Below are 23961 nucleotides of genomic sequence, written 5' to 3' on the forward strand. Positions count from 1 at the left end.
GCTTCAGTCGCTGCTTCCCCTCCTGGTCCTTCCGGATCAGTCAGGTTTTGTGACTGCTAGATCCATAGCACACAACATGCGAACCGTGTTCTCCACGCCTCATTATTCCGACCCAGAATTCCAGGCAGTGGCTGTGATGCTCGACGCAGCAAAGGCATTTGATTCCCTTCAATGGGGATATAGGTTTACAGGCTTTCCCCAATTTTTCCGCCAATGGATTACGGTTCTCTACACGGATCCAGTAGCACGAGTGCGCTTAAATGGGTGGGTATCCACAGCTTTTCCTATAGAGAGAGGCACTCGTCAGGGGTGCCCCTTGTCCACAATGCTTTTCTCGCTGGCGCTGGAGCCGCTTGCTTGTAAGCTGTGGCATGCGGCGGCTGCTTTGCGATTTCAGCAGAGACCACTAGTGGTCTCATTATATGCCGATGATATACTCCTGTATGTTCGTGAGCCAGCTATTTACCTATCTGAATTTCTCTGGGAATACGTCAAATTTGAGAGGTACTCCGGCTTAGGGATCAATTGGTCAAAGTCACAGGTATTCCCACTGACAGCTGGTACGCGGGAGATAGCACTTGACTTTCCGCTGACGTGGACTCAGGAGCCGGTACGGTATTTTGGGATATGGCTACACAGAGACCCGGAGCAAGTTATCTCTACAAATTATGGCCGAGTCATCATGCGGATCACCGAGCAGGCAGAGCGGTGGGCGTGTTTTCCCTCTTTCGCTAGCAGACCGGATTGCAGTGACCAAAATGGCTATATTACCCAAATTGCTTTTTCTTTTTGTTAATATTCCTATAAAGCTGAATATAGCATTATTCAAGACACTTCAGTCAGCATTACTTACATTTGTCTGGGGGCGCAAGAAACCCAGATGCAGCTGGGACACCCTTGTGCAGCCCTTTGATCGTGGAGGCTTTGAGGCTTCAGATCTGCGGTTGTACTATTTGTGCGCTCAAGCGCAGTTTGCGCATTACTGGCATTTTCCGCAGAAGTTCCAACCTCACACTGCTATTGAGTTGGACGCCGTTCTCCCCATGCCCCTGCAGGCGGTGACTCTCTCGGAGGTGTATGGATGGTCACAGAATTTAAATCAATCCTATACAACGTACTGCTTGGACATGGAAGACTCTAGCCAAAAGATCTAGCCAAAAGATCTCATCGTCCCTATCTATATGCCCCGACGTTACCACTGGCTGCACACCTTGATATCTCGGCGGCGCAGGAGAAGCCAACGCTGAGGGTATTGGCGGCCGTTGGGATCACCCTCATGGGGATCTGTATAAACCGGGTCAGTTATGGTCCCTACAGGATGTACAGGGGGGTCGGAACCGTGGATTCATGCTGGGGTCTGTATTTGTCAGAGTAAGCAGGCAATTAAAGCTATATACCTGAACTTCCCAACTGGCGCTGCAGGCGGTGCTAGCAGGAGAAGAGAAAAAAGGTCTGATTACCAAGCTGTATAATGCGCCTCTGCGGGAACCGGGGGAACACCCTTCTTATCTCAAATGGAATGCCGCTCTGGGATCTACGCTCACTCTCGAACAATGGAAGTCCTGCTGCATGCTAACGGGTCATCTCACTGCGAACTGCAATCTCTGTATAATTCACTTTCAGTACTTGCCTCAATTATATTATACCCCACTGCAACTCTGTAGGTTTGGACTGTGTGAGACTGCAGGCTGTATGAGGTGTGGACAGGCGGATGCTGATTTTTTTTTTTTTTGCATTTGGCATGGCTGTGTGCTGGTATATCTGCATTTTGGTCCAAGGTGGCGAATGTACTCACGGATATAGTGCTGGAACCTGTGCGCTGTACACCAGAGATTTGCCTTCTTGGAAATGTTCAATTTTTAAAGCCCTGCAATCGGCGCTGGTCGCTGTCTCAACCTTGTTGGCCAAAAGAGCTGTAGCGCAATGCTGGGGGGTGAAAACCTCTCCCACTGTGAAGAAATGGATCCGTGATCTAATATACTGTAGAGACCAGTTAGAAGTATATGCAGAGAGGCACCCTGAGGCTTCGCGCCCGAAGGATTTCTGGGCCCCGCTAACGGTATACCTACTGACTAATCCTGACCTGTAATACTACAATTGAACATGTGTTACTCTATACTAGGGCACTGTTTCACTTGCATTGGAACTCCACTTCTTTTATGTATTTATGCTCAGCCACTCATAAGCGTTTGCTTTTTTTTAGATTCACCGCATTACTTGCGTACTACATTTTATATGCCAGCGGGGTGGGGGAGTGAAGGGTTTGTTTTTGCTTGCTGATTGATGCTTATTGACATGTACTTTCATGTAAGTTACCATGCTATTGGAAACTGAATAAACATAAATAAAAGAAAATATATATATATATATATATATATATATGTTAGTCTTGTCACATAGCATGATGTACAATGTTTCCACCGCCTCTTTACACTGGTGAGTGTCTAGTATTGTATCGCCGTCAGGGATGTGGAATTTAATCAAATATCTACTTGTTCATAGGGCAGGTTGCTTCATAAATCTACTTGTCTTGTAACAAAATCCACTTGTCCCTCTGGTGCCATGTAGTGCAGCGACAACATATGGCAGCAATTTCATTATATAAGAACTCTAATACAGCCTCTCTGATTATGCCAGGGCTCATACCGTAGTAGTGTTTTAATACAATCCCCATTATGTTGCCACGTTTCCGTAGATCTACTTACTGGGGCTAAAGGTAGTGGTAAGCAATAGTTCCAGGGTTAGAATGCCATTTTGACTCTGTGCAAACCTACTAACCTGCATGTTTTAAGGGTTTTCAATAACTCTTCTCTAATCTTTTCCCATACTGAGAAATGTTGGAAATGTACTCCTGACAATGGCCGATGTAAACCTTCTTCTAGAGTTGGGGAAAAAAGTGGTTGGAGGGAAAGTGAACTTGCAAACACTCAGATTTTCGCATGAGCAAATCTACACATGCATATTTGCTCATGCTAAAATGCAGTTCACAAATATTTTCTAGGAGTACTATTTCTTGCCCTACTTCTGTAAATTCGTGGGAATTCCCGAAAGCAGTATAGCTGCACTTAATGCAAGGACATATACAATTGGTGCACTTTTGAGACTTTTTTGTAATAATTGGGCCCCTAATTTGGTCTGGCGTTGACCGTGACCTTTTGTGTTTATTAAAATTCTGTCTCTCACTCTGTTTCAGCTGGCTTCACTGTGAGTGACCGCATTCTGCTCTATCACAAGGAGGGTATCTGCACACAAAGTAGTTTTGTTCAGTGCCAGTAACTACTGTGGGAGTGAGTGCTTTTTGAGACCCAAAAACTATTTTTAGGTCTCGCCTGACCCAGCGCATGCGCTGGTCTGGCGAGACTTATTGAGAGGGCTCCAAAAAGTGCTACCAGGCCAGCCTAGAGCTACAGTGCATGTGCGCAGGCGCACGCGCCGCGCTTGACCGCGATTACTTTCACGGCCACACGGCCACTTTTGATGTTTGATCGTGATCGCGCTCACTTTCACTTTCGCGGCTGCACGGCCGCTTTGCATAGTCAATAGGTCTCGCTTTTGGGACCTTATAAGTATTTAGTTATGCAACTGTTGCATAGCTAAACACTTATAAGGTCCCAAAGGCGAGACCTATTGACTATGCCAATGCTTGTTGCTTTTGCCAATGTTTTTTATAATGGTAAGAGCCCGGCAGCTCCCACGCCGATAAGGTTCTACAAAACCATGCCAAAACAAGTCACACATTGACAAAACTAAAAAGCTGACCACCAATTTTAGACCAACTGGCTTTGCCAATGCTGGTTTGTATTGATTTCCCATGAAACTGGACACACTGATTTTCCATTATGAATATTTTTGGGATATACAAGCATGCATGAACATATGTTACTAAATGATGCTGGAAAGAAACGGTACCTGAAATTTTACTGTAGTTTAGCAGAAACATTTTTTTCCTGCTTTTCATTTTTTATGAACATTTTATTTTCAAAGCAAATAATCCTCTGTCTTGCTTTCAAGCTGCTGCAAATGTTTGCATCAAATCAGAGAGCATTCTGGGAGCATTATACGTAGTATTTTTTTTTTTTTTTTTTTTTTTTGAAACATTTTTTATTATTTTCCAAATCAACAATTACTGCTCATTACACAACAAGTCCCCGTGTCCCAATGGAGTACCGTCCCTCCTAATCCCAACTCGTTCCCACCCCTCCCCGCCCCCATGTCAGTGTGCCCCTGTCCCCTACCTCACCCCCGATGTGCCCCCCCCTTCCAATGGAATCATGTACGGACGCTCAATCCCTCTCTGCGCAAGCAGATCTTCCCTCTTGTCCAGGCCTCTGGTATGTGTCCAGGGACATCCTTCATTCCCATCCCATCTCATTCCCCAGTCCCTCTCGCCTCTTGCCTATCTGACGTGCTCCCTCCTTCCCCTGCCTCAGATATCAGCCCCTGGAGTTCCACTACCAACGCTTCCCATGCCCTGGCCGTCGCTAGCGCTTTCTCATCGTCTCTTCTAAGAGCCAACTGCACCCGGAGCGTACCCTCCGCCCCCGCCCATCTCACTAACGCTGCCCTCCACCGCAAAAAGCTAGGCCCCCCCGGGATTTCCAGTGCATGGTCAATTCTCTCTTGGCCAATATCAACCCCAGATCATAGAACTTGCTAGTGACCTTCGTGCGACGGGTGTGGGGAAACCATAGCAATAAGCAAGCCCCCATCTCTGGGGTAATAGAGCGGTCTGTCACCTGATTCAAGCAGTCCACTACCTCAGCCCAATAGTCGCCCAACTGCGAACAGGCCCAAAACATGTGGCGAAAATCTGCCCCCTCTCCCCCACACCGTGGACATGGAGAGTGTGCCCCTCCGAAATATTGCAAGACCTTGGCCGGTGTCAGATACGCCCTATGTAACGTGAAAAACTGAACTAACTGAAACCGTGCGTTCCTCGTCCCCTTCCAGGCCCTCCGCACTAGCGTGGACCATGTGGTCTCAGGGATCGCTTTCCCGAGGTCCGCTTCCCACTTTTCCCTCAGAGCGGCCAGAGGGTGCAAGCCCTCCGTTGACAATCGTCGATATAGGCAAGTAATGGCCTTGGTCGTCCCCGCCGCCGTCATGACATATTGGCAACCCGCTGCAGTCGTCGGTTCCGACAGCCCCATATTCCAATGCTTCTGGAGGCTCGCCACCAAGGCCGCATGAAGCAAAAAGTCCCCCCGTGGGAGCCCGTAGGCATCCTGCAAGTCCTGGAAGGACAACAACACACCGTCCCGGAATAGGTCCCCTACCATCTGTACTCCCAGCTCCTCCCAAATTGCTAGCCCGGACCAATCACCCCCATGCGGGAGCGCTGTACACATCCCTAGGGGGATTTCCGGGGCGTACGGGCGGACTATGGCTGCCCGCCTTTGACACCTATTCCAACACTGCCGGAGGGTACGCTCCTCCAGGGTTAACTGAGTTAAGTCCAGTCGCTGCTGGAGCACCGTAAAAGCCAGCACATGCCGTGGGATCAACCTGCCTTGCGGGCCCTCCGGGCCTCTATACTCCCGGGCCACCGCCTGCGTGAGCCACTGAAGCTGGGCCGCCAAATAGTACCATTCAAAATCGGGGGCTGCCAGGCCCCCCTCCGCTCGTGGCCACCGCAACGTGGTCAGCGCCACCTGCCGCCTTCCCGGACCCCAAATGAAGCCTGTCGAAAGTGCCTGTAGTCGCGCGAAATACGACGCCGGGATCCATATAGGAAGTGTGCGGAAAAAATAGAGAAGGCGTGGCAGCACCACCATTTTCAGTAACGCCACCCTCCCGGCACACGAGAGCGGGAGTGTGCTCCAAAACCCCATACTACCCCGCAGACCACGAAGTGCCCTGCCAACATTCCCTTCCAACAAATCTGCCTGGGTATGATAAATGTTAACCCCCAGGTAGCGCAAACAGCTGCCTTCCCACCGGATTCGTCCCCCCGCCTGCGGTGTCCTGCCGCCCTGTGACAACGGAAACAAACATGTCTTACCCCAATTGACCTTCAGTCCGGACATGCGACCGAACTCCTTCAACAGGGCGACCGCTCCACTTAAAGCAGCAGTCGCGTCCCTCAAAAACATCAGCAGGTCGTCTGCATACAGGGAGATATAGTGGGCGTCCCCCCTCAGGGAAACTCCGTAATAAGCACATCCCCGTCGGGCGTGAGCCGCCAGGGGTTCAACAGCCAGCGCGAACAACAATGGGGATAGGGAACAGCCCTGCCTCGTCCCCCTCCGCACGTGGTAGGAGGCCGAGACAGTAGCCCCCGTCTTCACCCGGGCCGTGGCACCGCTATATAGCAAGGTGGTCCAACGTACAAAGTCCTCCCCCAAGCCGAACTCCCGCAGCACTCGTTACAGATATGGCCATTCCACACTATCAAAGGCCTTTTCTAAGTCGACCGACAGTGTGCAGGCCTCCGGGTATTCATCCCGGTCCAGTTCCATCACCCGCAGCAGCCGCCGAATAGAAGTGGCCGTGCTGCGCCGAGGAATGAAGCCCGCCTGATCCGGGTGAATTAAGGTAGTCATGTGGGTCAAGAGGCGCGACGCCAAAACTCTGCTCAGAATTTTGTAGTCCACCGTCAGCATAGAGAGCGGGCGGTATGCTGTGCGCGCACCCGCCTCCCCACCGGGTTTCAGCAAGGGGAACTGCCCCAACCTCCATGCCTCGCTATACAGGGCCTGCAGCTGCTGTGCCAGCAGATCCGGGTAGGCCGCGTAAAACTCGACGGGCAAACCATCCACCCCCGGGGTCTTTAGACGGGCCATATGCCTAATTGCCACTCGGATCTCACTCAGCGATATCGCGCCCCCAAGGTCTTTCCCAGTTTCCGGGTCCAATCGAGGCAGGCGGGCTTCCAACAAAAAATCTACAAGGCCTTCCGGTTCCCCCTCCATAGTACTATCATATAACCCAGCATAATAGCTGGCGAACCGCATATTAATCCCCACCTGGGAATAGACCGGCACCCCTCCTTCCTCTACCAGGGAGAGTATTGCGTCCCCGCGCGCCGCCGGGTTCGCCAACCACGCCAGGAGGGATCCCACCTTATCCCTTTCCGCATGCGCTCGCACAAGATAAGTTTTATGATCGTAACACCGAAGCTGCTCCATTCGGACCGCCACGCTCTCCCGCGCTTCTACAACCGCAGCCACCTCGCCATCCCCTTCCTGATGCGCCCGCTCCGCCACCCGCAACCGTGCCTCCGCTCCGTCCACCTCTTTTAACAAGGCCTTCCGCACCCCGGCCGTGGATGATATGCAAACCCCCCGGACAACCGCCTTAAACGCGTCCCATTCCGTCGCCCGGCTCGCCGCCGTCCCTGCATTATGCCCAAAATACTGTTCTATACAGTCACTAATCTCAGCCCGGAATACCGGGTCCTCTAGCAGCAAGGGGTTAAGGCGCCAAGTAGGAATCGCCTGCCTCTGCCTGGACCATTGCAGCATCCCCACGCAGGGGTTGTGGTCCGATATGGTCCTGGCTAAATATTCACTATGCCGCATCAAAGGCTGAACATCCGGCGAACATAATATGCCATCCAATCGGACGTGCAACTCGTGAGGGGCCGAGTAGAATGAATAATCCCTGTCTTGCGGGTGATGGGTACGCCATGTGTCCACCAAGCCCCAAGTATCTTGCCAGGCCCGCCTACTTTTGGCCACCCGACAAACCACCGACTGTGCGAGGGGCGGGTGGGACCTGTCCATCTCCACATCCAGCACTGAATTGAAATCCCCACCCAACACCACCGCCCCCGTTAAATACTCCGCCAGCTGACCCGACAGTCTGGAAAAGAACGCGGCCTGGTCCACATTAGGGGCATATATGCTACCCAAGGCTATATCCCTCCCATCCAGCCGCCCCTGCACTGCCACAAACCTGCCCTCCGGGTCTACTAACGTCCTCAAAGGCTGGAAAGGGACCCCCGCCCTCACCCAAATCAGGGCACCCCGGGCAAACTTCGAAAAAGTTGTGTAATACAATTGACCCCTCCAGCGTCTATGCAACGCCTTCCCCTCTTCTCTATCTAAGTGTGTTTCTTGGAGGAACGCCACCTGGACCCCTCTCCGCACTAAGTACGCGTGGACTTTATGTCTCTTCACCATAGAGGTGAGCCCCCTCACATTCCAAGTCATAAATCGCAATTCAGGTGGGGTCCCCATCCCATCGTTGAACCAACCACTCAGTTCGGGCCCTCCGAGGCACACTGACAAACCCCATAAACCCCGCAACCACCCAACTCCCCGAACTCCCTCCCCTCCCCAGAACAGGTGCTAAACCGCAGTTACCCATCCAAATACTACCCCCAACAACAACCAAACTCTCTGGTAGCCACCAGAGTCTCACTATGTCCGTGAGGTTGAGGTGGTGGCTCACTGCCAGACGGGCTTGACAATAGTCCCCATCAAAGCATCCCTGCCCAGTCTCAACCAGTCCACCCCCAGCGCTCCGCTCCTTTCAGGCCCCCCCACTCTCCCCTCCAGGTCCCTCACGACCAGCCGCAGAGCCCTATCCCATAGCAGGTCCCCCCCTAACCCCGCACGGCCCAGCCCGGCCTTACATTCAAAACACCCCAGCTCCACACTGTCCGTGCCCTCCGGACCAGGGCCCGAGAGCGCCCCAAACCTTCAAGCGTCCAGCAACTCATCGGCAGTCCCAGGAGTAACCTCAGGTAACATCTCCGCCTCCCCTTCAGCGCCATCAGAGTGGGAGTCCTCAGTGCCCTTCCGGGAGCCCGAATCCTCGCTGGGCTGGGAGGCCACCGCCCCGGAGATCTCGGAGACCGCTCGCAGAGCAGCCCGCCGCTCCAACACCGTCTGGGATGCACCGGGTGACCTGACCCTCGCCTGCCGTGCTTTATTACGTCTGTTGCGACGGGGCTTTGCCAGCGCTCCCGGCGGTCTCTCTCCATCCGTGTGCACCGCCGCGCGGGTCCTGGCCGATTCCAGCCAGCTCCAAGCCGCTGCGGGGTCAGTGAAGAAGGATGTCGCACCGTCCAGAACCACTCGGAGGCGGGCCGGGAACAACAAGGAGTACTGCAGCCCCTCATCCCGTAGTGCCTTTTTCACCGCCTGAAAGGAGGAGCGTCTGCGTTGGACCTCCATGGGGTTGTCCGGGTAAATGGAAACCGGGACATTCTGCACCTGGAAGGGGCCCAGCGTCCGAGCCCTCTGTAGAATGATGTCTCGATCCCTGTAGTGCAGCAGTTGGACCACCACCGGCCGGGGCGGACGGCCCGGATCCGGGGGGACGAGCAGGCACCCTATGTGCCCTCTCCAAGATGTAGAACCGCGTGAGCCCCTCCGGTGCCACCACCTCCTGCAGCCAGGTCTCCAGAAAGGACAGCATGTCACCCCCTTCAATCTTTTCCGGCAGCCCCACCACTCGAATGTTATTGCGGCGGTTACGCCCTTCAGCGTCCTCGGCCCTCTTCTCCAGAACCACGACCCTCCGCAGAAGATCCGCCGTCTGGCCCTCCGTCACCTTCAGGGCTGGGGCCATCGAGTCCAACCTGTCCTCCGTGTGCTTGACCCTATCCATCAGCTTCCTGTGGTCCGCCCGAAGCAGCCCCAAATCCGCGGACACTTGGGCAATGTCAGCCTGCCACGCCGACTTCGTGTCCGCTATGGCTTGCAGGATTTGATCCAGCTGCCGTTGCTGGAGGCCCACCGCCGTGTCCGCATTCGTTCCGCCCTCTCGGCCAGCGACCGTGTCCCCCGTCGGATCCGCTGGGTTCCCTCCCAACTTGGGACGCGGTTTACCCATATTTCGGAGCCTGGCGCTCGCAGTCCGGCTCGAGGCCTAGTCCCCGGGGCAGCGGCCAGCACCCGGGCCCAGCGTTCCCCTCGTCCGCTGCAGGGACCCTCTCCTCACTGCCTCCGGTCGATTCCCCAGCCGGGGTGTCCCGCCTTCCTCCTTGGGGGCACCACGATGTGCTAGGCCCCCACCGCACACCAGCGGCCGCGGTCTCCGTCGGGCCGGGGATCTGTCCTGGAATCAGCTCCTCAGGCCTGCCACCCCGGGTCTGACAGCTCCGCACCACAGTGTCTCCCACAGGACCAGTCGTCTCCCTCGTGGCCCCGTCCGCCTACCAGCTACGCCGAGTCCGCTGTCTCCGCTCCGGCGCCAGGGTCCTCGCTCCCACCGCAATCCCAGCTCCTTCCTCCTGCGCACCGCTCCACCACTGTGCAGCCTCCGCTTTTAGTGCCGGCTAGGGATCCGCAGCGCCGATCCTCTCGTTGTGGGTATTCTCCGCCACCCTCCGTTGTCCACCAGTGTTCGACCGGCACTTCCGGGATCACCAGCCGGATTCCCGGCACTTCCGGGCGGCCTCCAGTGTACTGTGGGCCGCTGCTGCCCGTCCCCTCGCAGGCCGCGCAAGATGGCCGACAGCCACCCGCTTCTGCCGCGGTCGTAGTCGCGGCGCCAGCCCTCGGCGCCGCGATCCTGGCTAACGGTCCGCTCCAGGGGCACCGACCAGGTGGGGGAAGCCCTCCAGGAGCTCCGGAGCGCCGGGGCACCACGCTTCACAGGATTTTGGCCGGGCTGGATGTGGAGCTCTTTGCTCACGCGTCCATGCCCGTCGGCTGCCAAGCCACCGGACTTATACGTAGTATCATATTGCTAAACTTTGAAAACGTGTGTACACATTTTTATACTGGAACCACTGTCAGTAGTGCAGTCTAAGCTTACAACATTTTCTTAGAGTGCTCACCTTAATAATAAAGGCTTTCAATTAATGAACCATGAATACAAGTTTGAACAGTATTAACATATGGGCAAAGATATTACCTTAGCTGCAGGCAATGTCCTTCCGTGATCCACAACATGGTACTGCAAACTGTCAGCCAAAGGGTTTGTGCTGCAGGGGGTTGGGCCTACTTGTCCCAAGGACAAAATACACAGGAAAACTTGTTACTCTTGACCCCAAAGACCCCCAGGGCGTCGGGCTGTAGGAATTCCACATCCCAGATCGTCGTAGTTTGTGACATAAAGGGAGCTCCTAAGGATGTTGTGTCTAGTCTTTCAGCCTTTCACCAAATTGAGAGAAATAGTAAGTGTGCATCCATCCATGCCTTGGGTATGATTGGTGTTACCAGTCCTTGAGGTTTGGTCCTTGTGTCAGAGCAGTTGTTGCGTTTCTCGGTTTGTGAATTTTTCCCTAAGATATCTTGTGACATTCCTTCAATTCTTGTGGGTGTGATTGTGGGATGTGTATGTATTATGAAGAGGGTGCTGGGGACAAATGGTGTGCATGGCAATGTTGCAATGGAGTAGAAAATGTGGGCAAGCATAACTTAATACGAGTAGACAAAGTTCAGTAAGCTACACCACAGAAATTCGGTTACGTGTACTTTTCATTAGATGCAAGCATGACGGTTTCCTTGCCAGCAAACTGTCAGTTATCTCTTTCATGTGACACAGTTACACTGATATCTAGTCTTGTTTTGATCCATCAGAATTTAGACCTAGATCTCTAAAGGAAAGATTTCCCGATTGCCTTTTTGCTTTGTGGGTCCATCTTTATATATCTATGGTGAAATTCAAGGATTTGGGGTGGCATGGATTCCTCCCTAGGGATGATTTCTTTCTTTTTATATCTATTGCAAGTTGGTTTCTTTTCTCAGCACCCTTCCCACTAGGTAGATCTCTCTTGCACTCCCAGATTTTGTATGGTGTACTGCTGGCTTCCTTAAGTCCTGAATTTTGTATGGAACTGACCGGGATCTGTAAGCGATGTGCTGTGTAGTCTTCTGGTGTTACATGAATATATTTGGGTTGTGGTTGCACTTCTTGGGTGTTATTGAATCTGATGTTTAGCCGAATCATGTTCGTGGGGAGCGTTAGAAGTGGGGAATAGGCCCATGATTGTATTCAGGGACAAACTGTAGTTGGTGGCAACAGTGTTGGGTGGTGTCAGTTTTTAGTTGGTGCACTATGCCATTCATGACACTTTCTGAAAACTGATCATTGAACTGTTGTGTTCAGTTTTATTCTGTTGGAGCTTCATTTAGAGGTACAGTGGGTTGGAGATGTATCCACAGCTAGGATTGACAAGAGCCAACCACCCATTTGTTTTCCCTGGTGGATGTTATCGTGCCCAGAAGGTAATGCTGTTGATGGTGAATGGTTGGTACTAAGACTCCTTACATTGGAGAAATGCAGCTTCTTTTCTGTAGCATGTTGGATGCAAGATTCACTGGGCACTGAATTTGATCTGCTTGGTTGCTCTGCCTCAAGTCTCCCTGTCCTCTCCTTATGTTGGTACAGCTGTGCTTGTCTTTGACATTACCTACAGTATCTGGTTACAAAAAACCTTTGTACTTTAATGGCTTTAGACAGCCTCTTTTAGCCATTGTCCTCCATCAGACACCAGTCATTGATTTTAAGGTCAATGAAAGAAGCTGCTCACTGGTGGAAGGGGTGACTAGCATCGAACAACATCTACTAGAGTGTTCACCGGTACTTGCCCCTTATTCCCTGATCTCTTATCAATTCTGTTGTGGCAGAGGAGGGTGAACACGAAAGTGGAACCCATTGAAGTGGGGGGTATCAGCCTTAAGTGTTTGGTTCCAAAGAGGATATTCTTTCGTGCTAAGATGCTTGAATCACAGTTCCATTTGTCACTTTCTGCTGCTGCGCTCAACTTTCTAGAGGTCTTGTCTGCGCACTTTTACTCTGAATGAGGTCTCCATCTGATTATACTCTGTTTAGAGGCAGACTGGGACACCCACAATCTCTGCAAGCTTACACTATTATGCCATACATGAAAGTTTCTTTCGACCAATGCATGAGTATTTCTCTTACCTGCGTTGTTTAAAACTGTGTTTTTAACAACTCATTACTGTGTTTAAAACCTCATACCCTGACTCCTGCTACCCACTCTCCCTTCTCCAGCACTGTTTAAGTTCACCTTCTTGCTGACCTGATGCTCTTGCTTCTGGTTTTTATTGTTGGTCTCCTGCTAGGCCTGACAGTGGTGGGAGGCATACATAATAGATTTGGGGCCTGCCACTCATTCTCTCTCTTCACTCCTCAGGTTGGATCTGTGGAATTGCTCACTGACGTACCTTGGGCCTGAGTTACAGAATGCCAGTGCTGCAGTCGCCATGTAAGTACATGTGAATAGAAGGAGGGAATGTGTATGTACTGTGTACCGCCAAACGTAATCCAGGGGCGCTGAATGAAGCAGCAGGAAACAACCTGCTCAATCAGAGGGAAACACTACATAACTTGCACACAGTGCTAAAAAAGTTGGGACAGGTCCTGCATACCACAGCACGCAGATAAAGCCCCATGGCATTCTTTTAGATAAAAAATGAGATGAGAATTGCAACCACAGTGCACATGCTGAAGAATAAGATATAAGCGGCAATACATATAGCTAGAGGAAGGAGAAGAGCTCTGCAGACCACCATGCACTCAGAGTAAGAGGAGAGGCATGACATGCCACCACACAGATGCCAAAGAGCAGAGGCACTACATGGCACCAGAAACACACCAAGGAGGAAGAGGTGGGAAGACACTATATTCCACCACACACATGACAAGGAATAAAATAAAAGCACTGCATACCACCAGCATTCACAAAGGAAGAGGAGAAGCATGGCCAGCTTCTACACACATGCCACGGAGGAAGAGTGCGAGACACTGCATACCTGCACACACACATGCCAAAGAAGAGCGGCACTTCATACCACCATGCACACACGTGACCAGGAGAGGCACTCATTCTACCGTGCATAATGCAAGGATGAAAATGTGCAGGGATGATGCCAGCAATCGTGCACATCAGAGGGACAGCGAGGGGTGACTGAATGGCAACATGCATAGACTGATAATTATGAGAGAAACTACATCTCACTAGGCACACATTGGGAGGAAGAGGAATGATGCATCAACTATAGGAAAAGGAGGATAGTGTTACACACAACCATGGACAGACTTGAGAAGAAGTGGCACTGGGCAGCACCATGGGCATACAGGTGTAAGAGAAATGGAGCCCGGCATACCACCATGCATAGTGCAGGGGACATTGTCACTAAACAAACATGGAGGAAGAGGGTGACACAGACATGGAAGAATGGGGAGAATGCTCACCTTGGATAGTAGTTTAATTAGCCAGATGTTTAAAAACCTTGCCAGATTACAGGCCATTGCCATGAAAAACAGCATGTTGCTGTCTGGGGGCGGTGTTAATTGACTTGTGTGTGATCTGTACTGTGGCCTGGGTCCAGCAGATAGAAATCTCATTTCAATGTTTGTTTCTTCTACTAGAGACATCTCGGGGAACCCCCTCCAGAACCTGTCCGCTACTCTCTTCCAGGGATTCAACAATTTGCAGTACATGTAAGCGATAGATTTAAACACTGCTCTACTTCATTGCTCTAAACATTGTGCAATGTGTTTAAAATTGATGTCGCCAGGTGTTTTAAAAGATGAACTTATGGTCCAGACCAAATTTTCTTACATATTACAGAGCCTGGAATTCTTCGTTCCCATTTCCTGGTTACATTATGAGGTGAAGTGTTCACTTGGTGTCCTTATAAAATAGAAGGACATGGTTGACAAAGAAATTGTGATTCTCAGGGTGCAGACAGTGCACCTCAGCATTGTAAAGAATTACAACTGTTTACCTAATTTAACAGAACTCTTAGACGCAAGTTCTTAAGTGCGTAAATGATTCCAACCTAAATAAGTTTCTAGCATCCATTAGTTTCTCCAACCTCAACACCTGCTGAGACTCCACATTGTGCATAACATGGTTATACGGTTATATGGTCTCAAAACCTTTTATCCTGTTTCCTTCAACTACTTGTCTTTCAAGTGTTTTCCTCCCCCACACATCACTTAAGAAAAGTTGAAATTTTGGTGCACATTGATTTATTTATTTATTTAGCGGTTGGAACACTTTGCAGTGAGTTTTTATTGTTACAGTTAAGAAAAGGTTAATCTGCATGTAACTGAGCATTTGTGTTGGGATTAAGAACAGTGTGCATATATACCTTGCCAATTTCTAAGCTTGGGTAGTTTCTTATGTGGCAACGTCAGAATCTATAAAGGTAGGAAGCAGTGGTGGAGGGGGCTCAATTTTCAGTAAACAATCTAGGGTTCAGTCTGCAGAGAGGTATGGATGTGAAAAGATGGGCTGATTCATGAGGATAGTAGGATTTTCAACTCTCTCTTAAGCGCGCCGTAGGCTGAATTAGTTTGTAACTTGGGTGGAAGGGAATGCCAGATGCCGCAGGACTTCCACTAAATAATTGATCAAATGTTGGCTGTCTTTTAAAGAGAAGGTTTTCTGAGAGTAGGGAATGGGTGTTTCACAGAGGCTGCAGGGTTCTGTATGTTGTTTTTGGATAGGTGTTTGGGGGACTGGGGGAGGGGAGGAGGGTGTTGTGCCTCGTGGAAGATACAGCCACCTTGAAGAAACTTCTTGTTTGGACAAGTAGCCAATGGGCATGATAAGTGCAGGAGTGATGTGCTCAAAGTTTTTGATCCCTGAGACTAGTCTGCCTGCAGTTTGAAGGGTTGCCTTTAAGGAAGGAGGTGCATCCTAGGAATCCTGAATATTAGGGACAACCTATAGTCGGACTGGAGAGAACCAGGCTTTGAACCACTGTTTTCAAGTTTGAATCTGAAAGGTAACGTTTGATACCTCGCAGGAATCTTAGCTGGTGATGAGCACTTGTTGTCCATTTTTCTGGGCTTACATATTGAGTTTATTGTACAGTGTAACACCAGTGTATTTAGTACAATAATTTAATCATGGATTGCAGCCTAAGCTATTGTCAGGTACTTCAGTTGGTACTAGGACTCTAAATTCACTTTTGGTTATGAAAAAGCCTCTTTACTTAGGGCTAGGTGCGGCTGTGGATGTCACAGTGCCCCTTCCTTCCATACACTGCTGGCTGCAGATGTGTTTGAGGAATTAAGGGAATCTAATAAGAAGAGACCACTCCAGACGTAGCTCAGGGCGTCTACTCTTGGGATGGTCTTATCTTTTTCTCTGTTATCTGTTCTCCTTCTCCTCTACAGGGGATAACACTAGGCCGACAGTACTCTCAATAGCATTTTGAAAAACTATGCACTTAATGTCGTTTGAATATCACCTCCTCAAACCTTCTCCAAAACCTATTCTTAACCTAAAATATATGCTGCTCCTCCTTTGAGATATTATGGCTGTGACCCCAGCTAATCTTCAAGTGGCCAAATCGTTTTCTGCAGTAATTTTTTTAATTAAAATTACAACCTTCTGTGATTGGTTGGGCTGGTGTGGCTGGTGCCCTGCAAGATGGCTACTTGATCCGCCTGCCTTGTAACACTTGAGAAAAGAGCATAAATAAACATAATGCCCTACGTAAATCTAAATTTGCCAACAGTCCCGGGAAAACCTCTGCCTCGTCTCTGAAGCTAGAGAAACCACCACCTCTGCTCTGATCTGAGCACAATGAATGAGCCACCAAGACCGCTCCAACGTAAAATGGTACCGACATAGAAGAACAGAATGACAGACCAGGAACAACCAGCTGATAAGTCCTCAAAGTCTTGCGTCAATCCGTTGCTGATCCTCCTTCAACACCTGACCGTACGGTACAACCTACAAGAACCACTCAGTCGTGTTTCCTGCACCATATTGAATTGCGCTGCTCCGTGATCCAGTCTTCACAAAATGGCCCCATTGCCATGGATACTTTAAAACTATGCTACAGACGTTCTTGGGATGGCGATTCAATGGACGTTGCACTGAAATTCATGTCTCGCTTTTCATGCACAAAAACGCTGAAAAGATGCAGTATGCAAATGGTGATGATAAAAATCTTCTTTCGTTTCAGCATCTTAATTCACAGCAGACAAGAAAGCAGGCTCACAGCAACTCCGCTCCTTTTTATTTATTTATTATTATTTTTTTTTTGAAAAACCTTTATTTTATATCGGTGACACAGCTATTCAGCCGACATCCCGGAGGTACGGCAGCTTTAGAGGTTCAACACATGCTTGCGTCCACATATCACTGACAGGAGAGCCAAAGGTTCTATTTTGCATAAACATAAATACAACCCTAAACACAAGCATAAATACAACCCTAAACACAAGCAAGGCGAAAGGTACTGTAAACACCAAGAGAGGTTCCCATCAGGGGGGACGAGCCCCATCACGTCCAACAGGCACTCATCTATAGTAAGGGAAAGGAGGGAAAGGCAAAGACTCTAGAAACAATCGCATATCAGCGGGAAAGTCAAAGCCGGAAAAGGACTAAGGGGAAAGTTGCTCCTCAGGCGGATCCGGGTCGGGGGCAGGCATATGTCCCCTCTGTACTGGTTCCATGGCCCCCACACAGCATGCCATTTCCGAGGGCGCCCCCGAGCACAATACACTGTCTTCTCCCTAAACATGCTCCAGTCCATGTTTTCCATCCACGCTGTCAATGTGGGCGGCCTATTGGAGCCCCACAGCCGAGCAATATCGCGCTTGGCTACCATGTTCCCCAGGGTCACCCACTGAGTCTGTGCCGCGTTGTGGTCAGTAGGACTCCAGACATTCAGGAGACAACATCGCGCCTCAGGCTGCATAACAATTCCTGTCACCTCCCCCATCACCTCGTGGACTTGCCTCCAGAACTCCATAATCGCACCGCATTCCCAAATAATATGGAGGAAGGTACCCACCATACCACAGCCTCTCTTACATAGGCCCTCCTCAGAAAAACCCATGTGAACCAACCTGGGCCCCGTCACGTAGACCCTATGGAGTATTTTAAGCTGCACCAGCCGCAGGCGCGCGGGGATAGCGACCTCTTTGGGAGAAGAAACTGCGTACTGCCAATCCTCATCATCTAGTTCAAGGCCGTCCCTTATCCATTGGGGCGCAACCCTAGAAGAAGATCCGCCCGAACATTGATAAGCTTCTTATAAATGAGCGAAATCGTGCTCTCTGGCATGTGACCATCCAGGATCCGATCCTCCAACGGAGAGGACTCTGGCACCTTCTCCCCCTCCACAAGGACTGACCGCAAGGCGTGGCGCACTTGTGCATATCGGAAGAACTCCGTGCTCCCCAGCTCGTATTCCTTCTGCAGCTCCTCGAACGACTTTATCTTACCCTTAACTAAAAGGTCTCCAACCCTGGATATGCCGATCAAATCCCATTTCTCGAACCCTTTTGTGCGCCAAAGCTTCCCCAGAATCTCGGAGTCGAACAGAGGGGTGGCAAGGGTAAGCTTACCCCTCCAGCCCAGCGAGTCCGTCGCCACCTTCCACACATGGACGGCCACTCTGGTGGGCCCCGTGAGGGTGAGGTCCGACGATTTCGAATACAACGCTCTGTGGTAATTACCCCCACGGAGCAACCAGCGGTCCATGGCGAAGCCAGGGCTGAGCGCCGGACCATAGACACCATGGTTAATCGCGCTCAACTGGGTGGCCCAGTAATAACGGCGAATGTCTGGAAGCGCGATACCACCGTCGTACCACGGAAGCGTCAACTTAGCGACTGCGATACGCGGACGCCCGTCCCATAAGAGCGCGCGCTGGTGGCTTTCGATCTCACGGAAATAGCTGGCCGGGACCAGGTCAAGAGTATTCTGCAGGGCATAGAGGAAACGGGGAAGGGACATCATTTTAAACAGTGCAGCGCGGCCAAGGAGGGAGAGTGGCAATCGCCGCCAGCCCGCCACATCCCGCCGCAGGCGCACCAAGGGAGGGAGCAAGTTCTTCTCGTAGCGCAAGATGGGGTCGGTGGAAATATAGATCCCCAAATACAAAAAGCCCTGCTGGGCTATCTGGATCGAACAGTTACGCGGAACAGGCGGGACATCCCCACACAGGACATACAAGTGTGACTTCCCCCAATTAATGACTAGGCCCGAGTTTCTACCGAAAGATGTCAAGACGTCACAAACCACTATCAGAGATTTCTTAGGCGAGGCAAGATATAACGGAATGTCGTCAGCGTAGAGTGAAATACGGTCTTCGTGGTCAGGCGACCAGCGAAGCCCACGTATATCCGGGTGCCGCCGTATCCACGCCGCCAACGGCTCAAGAGCAAGGGCAAACAGCAACGGCGACAGGGGGCAACCCTGCCGGGTGCCTCTCCCGAGCTCGAAAGGTGCCGACGCCCGCCCGTTCACCACGACGCTTGCAAGAGGCCCCTCATAGAGCAGCCTCACCCACCCCACGAATCCAGGCCCGAAGCCGAATTTGGCCAGCACCGCCCACAAGTATGCCCACTCTACCGTGTCAAAGGCCATCGTGGCGTCGAGGGACGCCACAATAGCCGGCTCTCGTATCGTACCCGTCCTGGCAATCACTCCGTGGAGGCGTCTAAGGTTTAGTGCAGTGTTACGGTGCGGAATAAAGCCCGACTGATCCGGGTGGATCAAGTCGCCAAGTACCCGGACCAGGCGGTTCGCGAGAATCTTGGCAAGGATTTTCGGCTCGACGTTGAGGAGCGAGATCGGCCGATAGGAGCCACACCTATCCCGGGGCTTTCCGTCTTTATGTATTACCACGATCGTCGCCAGCCGTTGATCGAGCGGAAGAAACCCGTTCCTCCGCGCCTCCACGAACATGGCGGTCAAGTGAGGAGCAAACTTATCCGGACAAAGCTTGTACAGCTCTACCGGCAACCCATTTGGGCCCGAAGCCTTGCCGGAGCGCAACGCACGGATAGCACCTGCCACTTCGTCTACAGTGATATCACCATCGAGGTCCTCCCTATCAATGGCGGAAAGGCAGGGCAGAGCGATGTCACGCAGAAGAGCACACGAGTCCTCAGTCGATCTATCCGAGACCGAGGCGTATACCGTACGAAAATAGTCTGAGAAACACCGGACTATACCGTCGGGATCAGTGACAACCTCTCCCCCATCCGTCAACAACTCCGGCACCACACGATTAACACGCTCCTTTTTGTCCAGCCATGCCAGCAATTTCCCGGCCTTATCACAAACATCATACAACCGCCCCTGCTGCTCCCTGTGAAGGGTCTTGGCGGCATTTGTCACCAGATCCCTATACTCCAATTGCTTCAGGCTCAAATTGTGCAGCGTGGACGTCTCAACATCCCCTTCCAAGGCCAACTCTAAAGCCGCTATCTCGTCCTCCACTTGTATCACCTCGGCGTCTCTCCGCCGCTTGGCGGCCACTACCAGGGACAAGGCTTCTCCTCTCAGTACAGCCTTAGAAGCTTCCCACAAGGACACCGCGGAGTCAACTGAGCCCTGGTTTTCTCGAAAGTAGTGGTCAACTGTCTTCAGCAACGCGCTGCGCAGCTTGGGGTCCCGAAAGTACCAGAGGTTAACGGGAGCCACCCTGCCCCCCGGCCTATGTCCAGACGTGCCCACACCGGTGAATGATCTGATATGCCCCGTGCCATGTGCCTAACCTCAGTTACCAAAGAGGCGTGTGCCGCCAGAGTGAGCAGATAATCAATCCGGGAGAGACTCCCGTGGGCCCCGGAGTGGAAGGTGTATTGTCGCTGAGTGGGGTGCCGCAGCCTCCAACAATCTACCAGGCCAAAAGTATCAATAAAGTCGGGAAGCCACTTCTGAGCCCCCCCGGTGTCTCTGGGTGGGTGCCTATCTAGCATTCCAGAACCAACCGCATTGAAGTCCCCTCCCACCACTAGCATCCCTTCGGGGAGTTCCAACAAGGCCTTGCCCAGATCAGCAAACGTGGAGGCCTGCAAGGCAGGAGGGACATAAACAGAAACCAAAACCAACGTTCTGCCCTCCCACCTCCCCGACACGGCCACAAAGCGCCCCCTATCATCAGCAATGGTGGAGTCAACCTCAAATGGTAGGGAAGCTCTGACCAGTATGCCCGCACCCCTGGATCCCGAGGAAAACCCCGAGTGAGCAATGAATTTGTAGCCCTTTCTGTTAAGTGCATAACACATATTCCCTATAAGGTGGGTCTCCTGCAAGAGGACCACGTCTGGCAAGGTCTGTTTCAAAAATTGCAGGACTATCCCCCGTTTTATACGGCCCCCTAAGCCATTCCAGGAGAGTACGTTTAAGCCCCTATCCCCCATCCCTGAACACAAAGAGACCTCCCCCCCCCCCCCCCCCCCCAGAGAACCACAATCTGACAATTCTGACAGTCATTGCTACGCCTTGCAAGAAAAAACAACCCCAACATCCTGAAACCCCCCCCCCACCCTGCACCCCTGCGTCCGCTTACAAAGCCCCCCCAACTTGCAGTGTGCCTGTCGCCCTACCAAAAACAAATCTACAAAAAGCAACCCAAGGGAGGAAAGAGCCCCTATCTTCCCCCCGCCGCCCTCCCATTACTGCAATAAGGTGCGAGTCACTGTCCAGGGCTGAATCGAAACAGGCCAGCACCGAAGGTATCACTTCTGTCCATCCCGGTCGCCTTCCACCCCATCCACGCTGTCCCGGCCGGGCTGTCGCCGAGGGAGTGCATCCAGCCAGTCCCCTGCCATGTCCGGCGTTTCGAAGAAGAAAGTTTGATCCTCATATACCACACGCAGCTTAGCGGGGAAAAGCATGGCATACTTCAGGTCCATATCCCTAAGCCGCCGCTTCACCCCCAGGAAACTTTGCCTCTGTTTCTGCACCAACTGGGTGAAATCAGGGTAAAAGCTCACAGAGGCATCTTGAAAAGGCACCGGGCCTGTCACCCTCGAAGCTTGCAGGATAGCGTCCCGATCTCGAAAGTGGAAGATCCGGGCGACAATCGGCCGCGGGGGGGCTCCCACCTTAGGCCGTCCGCCAGGCACTCGGTGAGCCCGCTCCACCGCGAAAAACTTGCCGAGGCCCTTTGGCGCAAGATGATTCACCACCAGGTCCTCGACGAGGAGGTCCACGGAGAGCTCCTCCGAAGTTTCTGGGACCCCAATAATGCGCACATTATTGCGCCGGGCCCGACCTTCAAAGTCCTCGAGCCGGCGAGCGGAGAGGTCATTCGCGGTTCGTAGCTTGCGGACCTCAGCCTGGAGTTCCGAGACATCGTCCGCGAGGCCAGTAGTCTTGAGGTCCAGGGACTTGACCCGTTCATTGGTTTTTCCCAGGTCCGCGCGAATCAAGTTGACATCGACCAAAATCATGTCCACCTTGTGCGCCAGGGTCTCGAACTGTCGCCCAATCGAAGATTGCATCCCATCTATCGCCCACTTGATATCCTGCAATGATAACTCCGAGGCTGGGGATGAATCGGCCTTCTGTGCTTCCAGCGACTGTCCCGATCCACCAGGCGACTCCTTCTGCTGGGCATAGCGATCCATATTGTTGGATTGGATATAGCCTCCCCGCCTGGTAGTCTTAGACTTCGACCTGTCTGCCTCTGATTTGGTCGACATCTCGGACAGCAGGACGGTCAGTCGTAAGAGGACGTCCCTCACTCAGGTAGAGGAGACAGGTACGACTAGGTCTTCAACAGCCAGTCAGGACCGGGTGGAGGTCTTCCAGACAACAGAGGATCTGTATGACGCACTCCCAACCCGGAGCAAACAAAGGGCGAGAAAGCGAAAGTGAAAGTGCCACGGCATCCGTCCGTCAGTTCACACCTCCAAGGCCGCTGTTGTTCAATTAGTGGCCGGGCATCCTGCCAACGCAAGCCCCTGGCATCCTTCGGAGGTAGGCCGCAATCTTCCGCCGTGCACAACTTCGGTCCCCGGTGGGCGATCTTGGCCCGGACAACGTCAATCGCCCCAGCTGTGACTCATCTGCAGGATTCCGTGCATGAAAATCAGGATTTAGGACAGGATGAGTGCCGGAGGGCGCGAGGGTAGCGGGAGCTCAAGGCTCACGCGGTCATCTTGGTCAAGCGCTAAGCTCCTCCCCCGCTCCTTTTTAAATGACTACGTACTAGTCTTTACATCGCTGAGACTCAACATTCCATACATCATCTATCATGCGCTCAGCTACAATTCTACCTAAGAACTCAACACCTCTTTCCCCTCAAACAAAATAATTAGCAATTTTGAACAATAATAATAATAAAACAAAAGTTAATTTACTCACAGTACATGAATGATAATGCTATAAAATTAGTTTATTCTTAATATAAATAATAAAGGCTATGTACATATTTACATTACAATATTTTCCAGTTCATAATTGTAAAATCACACAGGAACTGTGCACATCCTGGATGATCTCCTAGAAACTTCGTGTTTTTCCTCATCCCCCCCATTCCTTTTCTGCAAATGATAGAAACCCTATTCTTATTCCAGCATTTTATATTTTCTAACGTTTTAGTGTGTTCTTCTGCTTTCTTTACCTTTTGGACTAGAGAAACAAAGGTTTTTCCTTTCGCTATCAAAGGTTGCCTGATCCCTACTCCATCTCCTTCCTTCACACACAAACAGTGAGATACACCCTTAACATAACTATCTTGAGCTCTTTTCCTTCTTTTATAAAAACTTCTTCTCCATTCGGATTGTTCATATTTTAACCAGGCAACTTCCTTTTAGCGAAACAAAAGAAGAAACTTTGGTTGCCCAATTGGGTGTGGTACGCAGTGTCCACAGTATATTTTTTTACTTTCTGCACTCCACTCAACCCATCCACCAAGGCTAGCTATATGATTTCCTTCATTGCTGTTACAGCATTCCACAAGACCATTGCTCCTTGGATGATACAATGAAGTGGTGACATATATTCAATTCCAACATCCTTGAAACTTGCCAGAAATAAATTGGGGGCCATTGTCTGACACTTGTCTGACACAACATCATTGGTAACTCCTTTCCTCAAAAGCAGACTCTCCAACATATCCTGAACTTCAGCTGATGTGATGCTGTTTTCAAATACAACTTCTGGCGATTGAGAATAAAAATCTACCACCACAGTACTATATTTGACTTGACCATTAGAAACTTCTAGAGGGCCAATGATATCAATAGCTAATTTAGACATGCTTTATCAGGTACTGGAATAGTGCTTAGTGGGCTAGGAATAGTTACATTCGTTTTGTCACT

The 23961-nt window shown here is 51.2% G+C and overlaps 1 protein-coding gene across 1 annotated transcript in view; it reads left to right on the forward strand.

Annotated features, from left to right (window-relative positions):
* The window catches only part of ATRAID (all-trans retinoic acid induced differentiation factor), a 91459-nt gene that overhangs the window by 37969 nt on the left and 29529 nt on the right, over nt 1-23961 (forward strand). The window contains exons 3-4 of the mRNA XM_085613269.1: nt 13058-13129; nt 14296-14367. Of these exons, the coding sequence (XP_085469395.1) occupies nt 13058-13129; nt 14296-14367 (144 nt within the window). The remainder of the gene's footprint in view (nt 1-13057; nt 13130-14295; nt 14368-23961) is intronic.

This window comes from Triturus cristatus, chromosome 6 (assembly GCF_964204655.1).
Source record: "Triturus cristatus chromosome 6, aTriCri1.1, whole genome shotgun sequence".
NCBI lineage: Eukaryota > Metazoa > Chordata > Amphibia > Caudata > Salamandridae > Triturus > Triturus cristatus.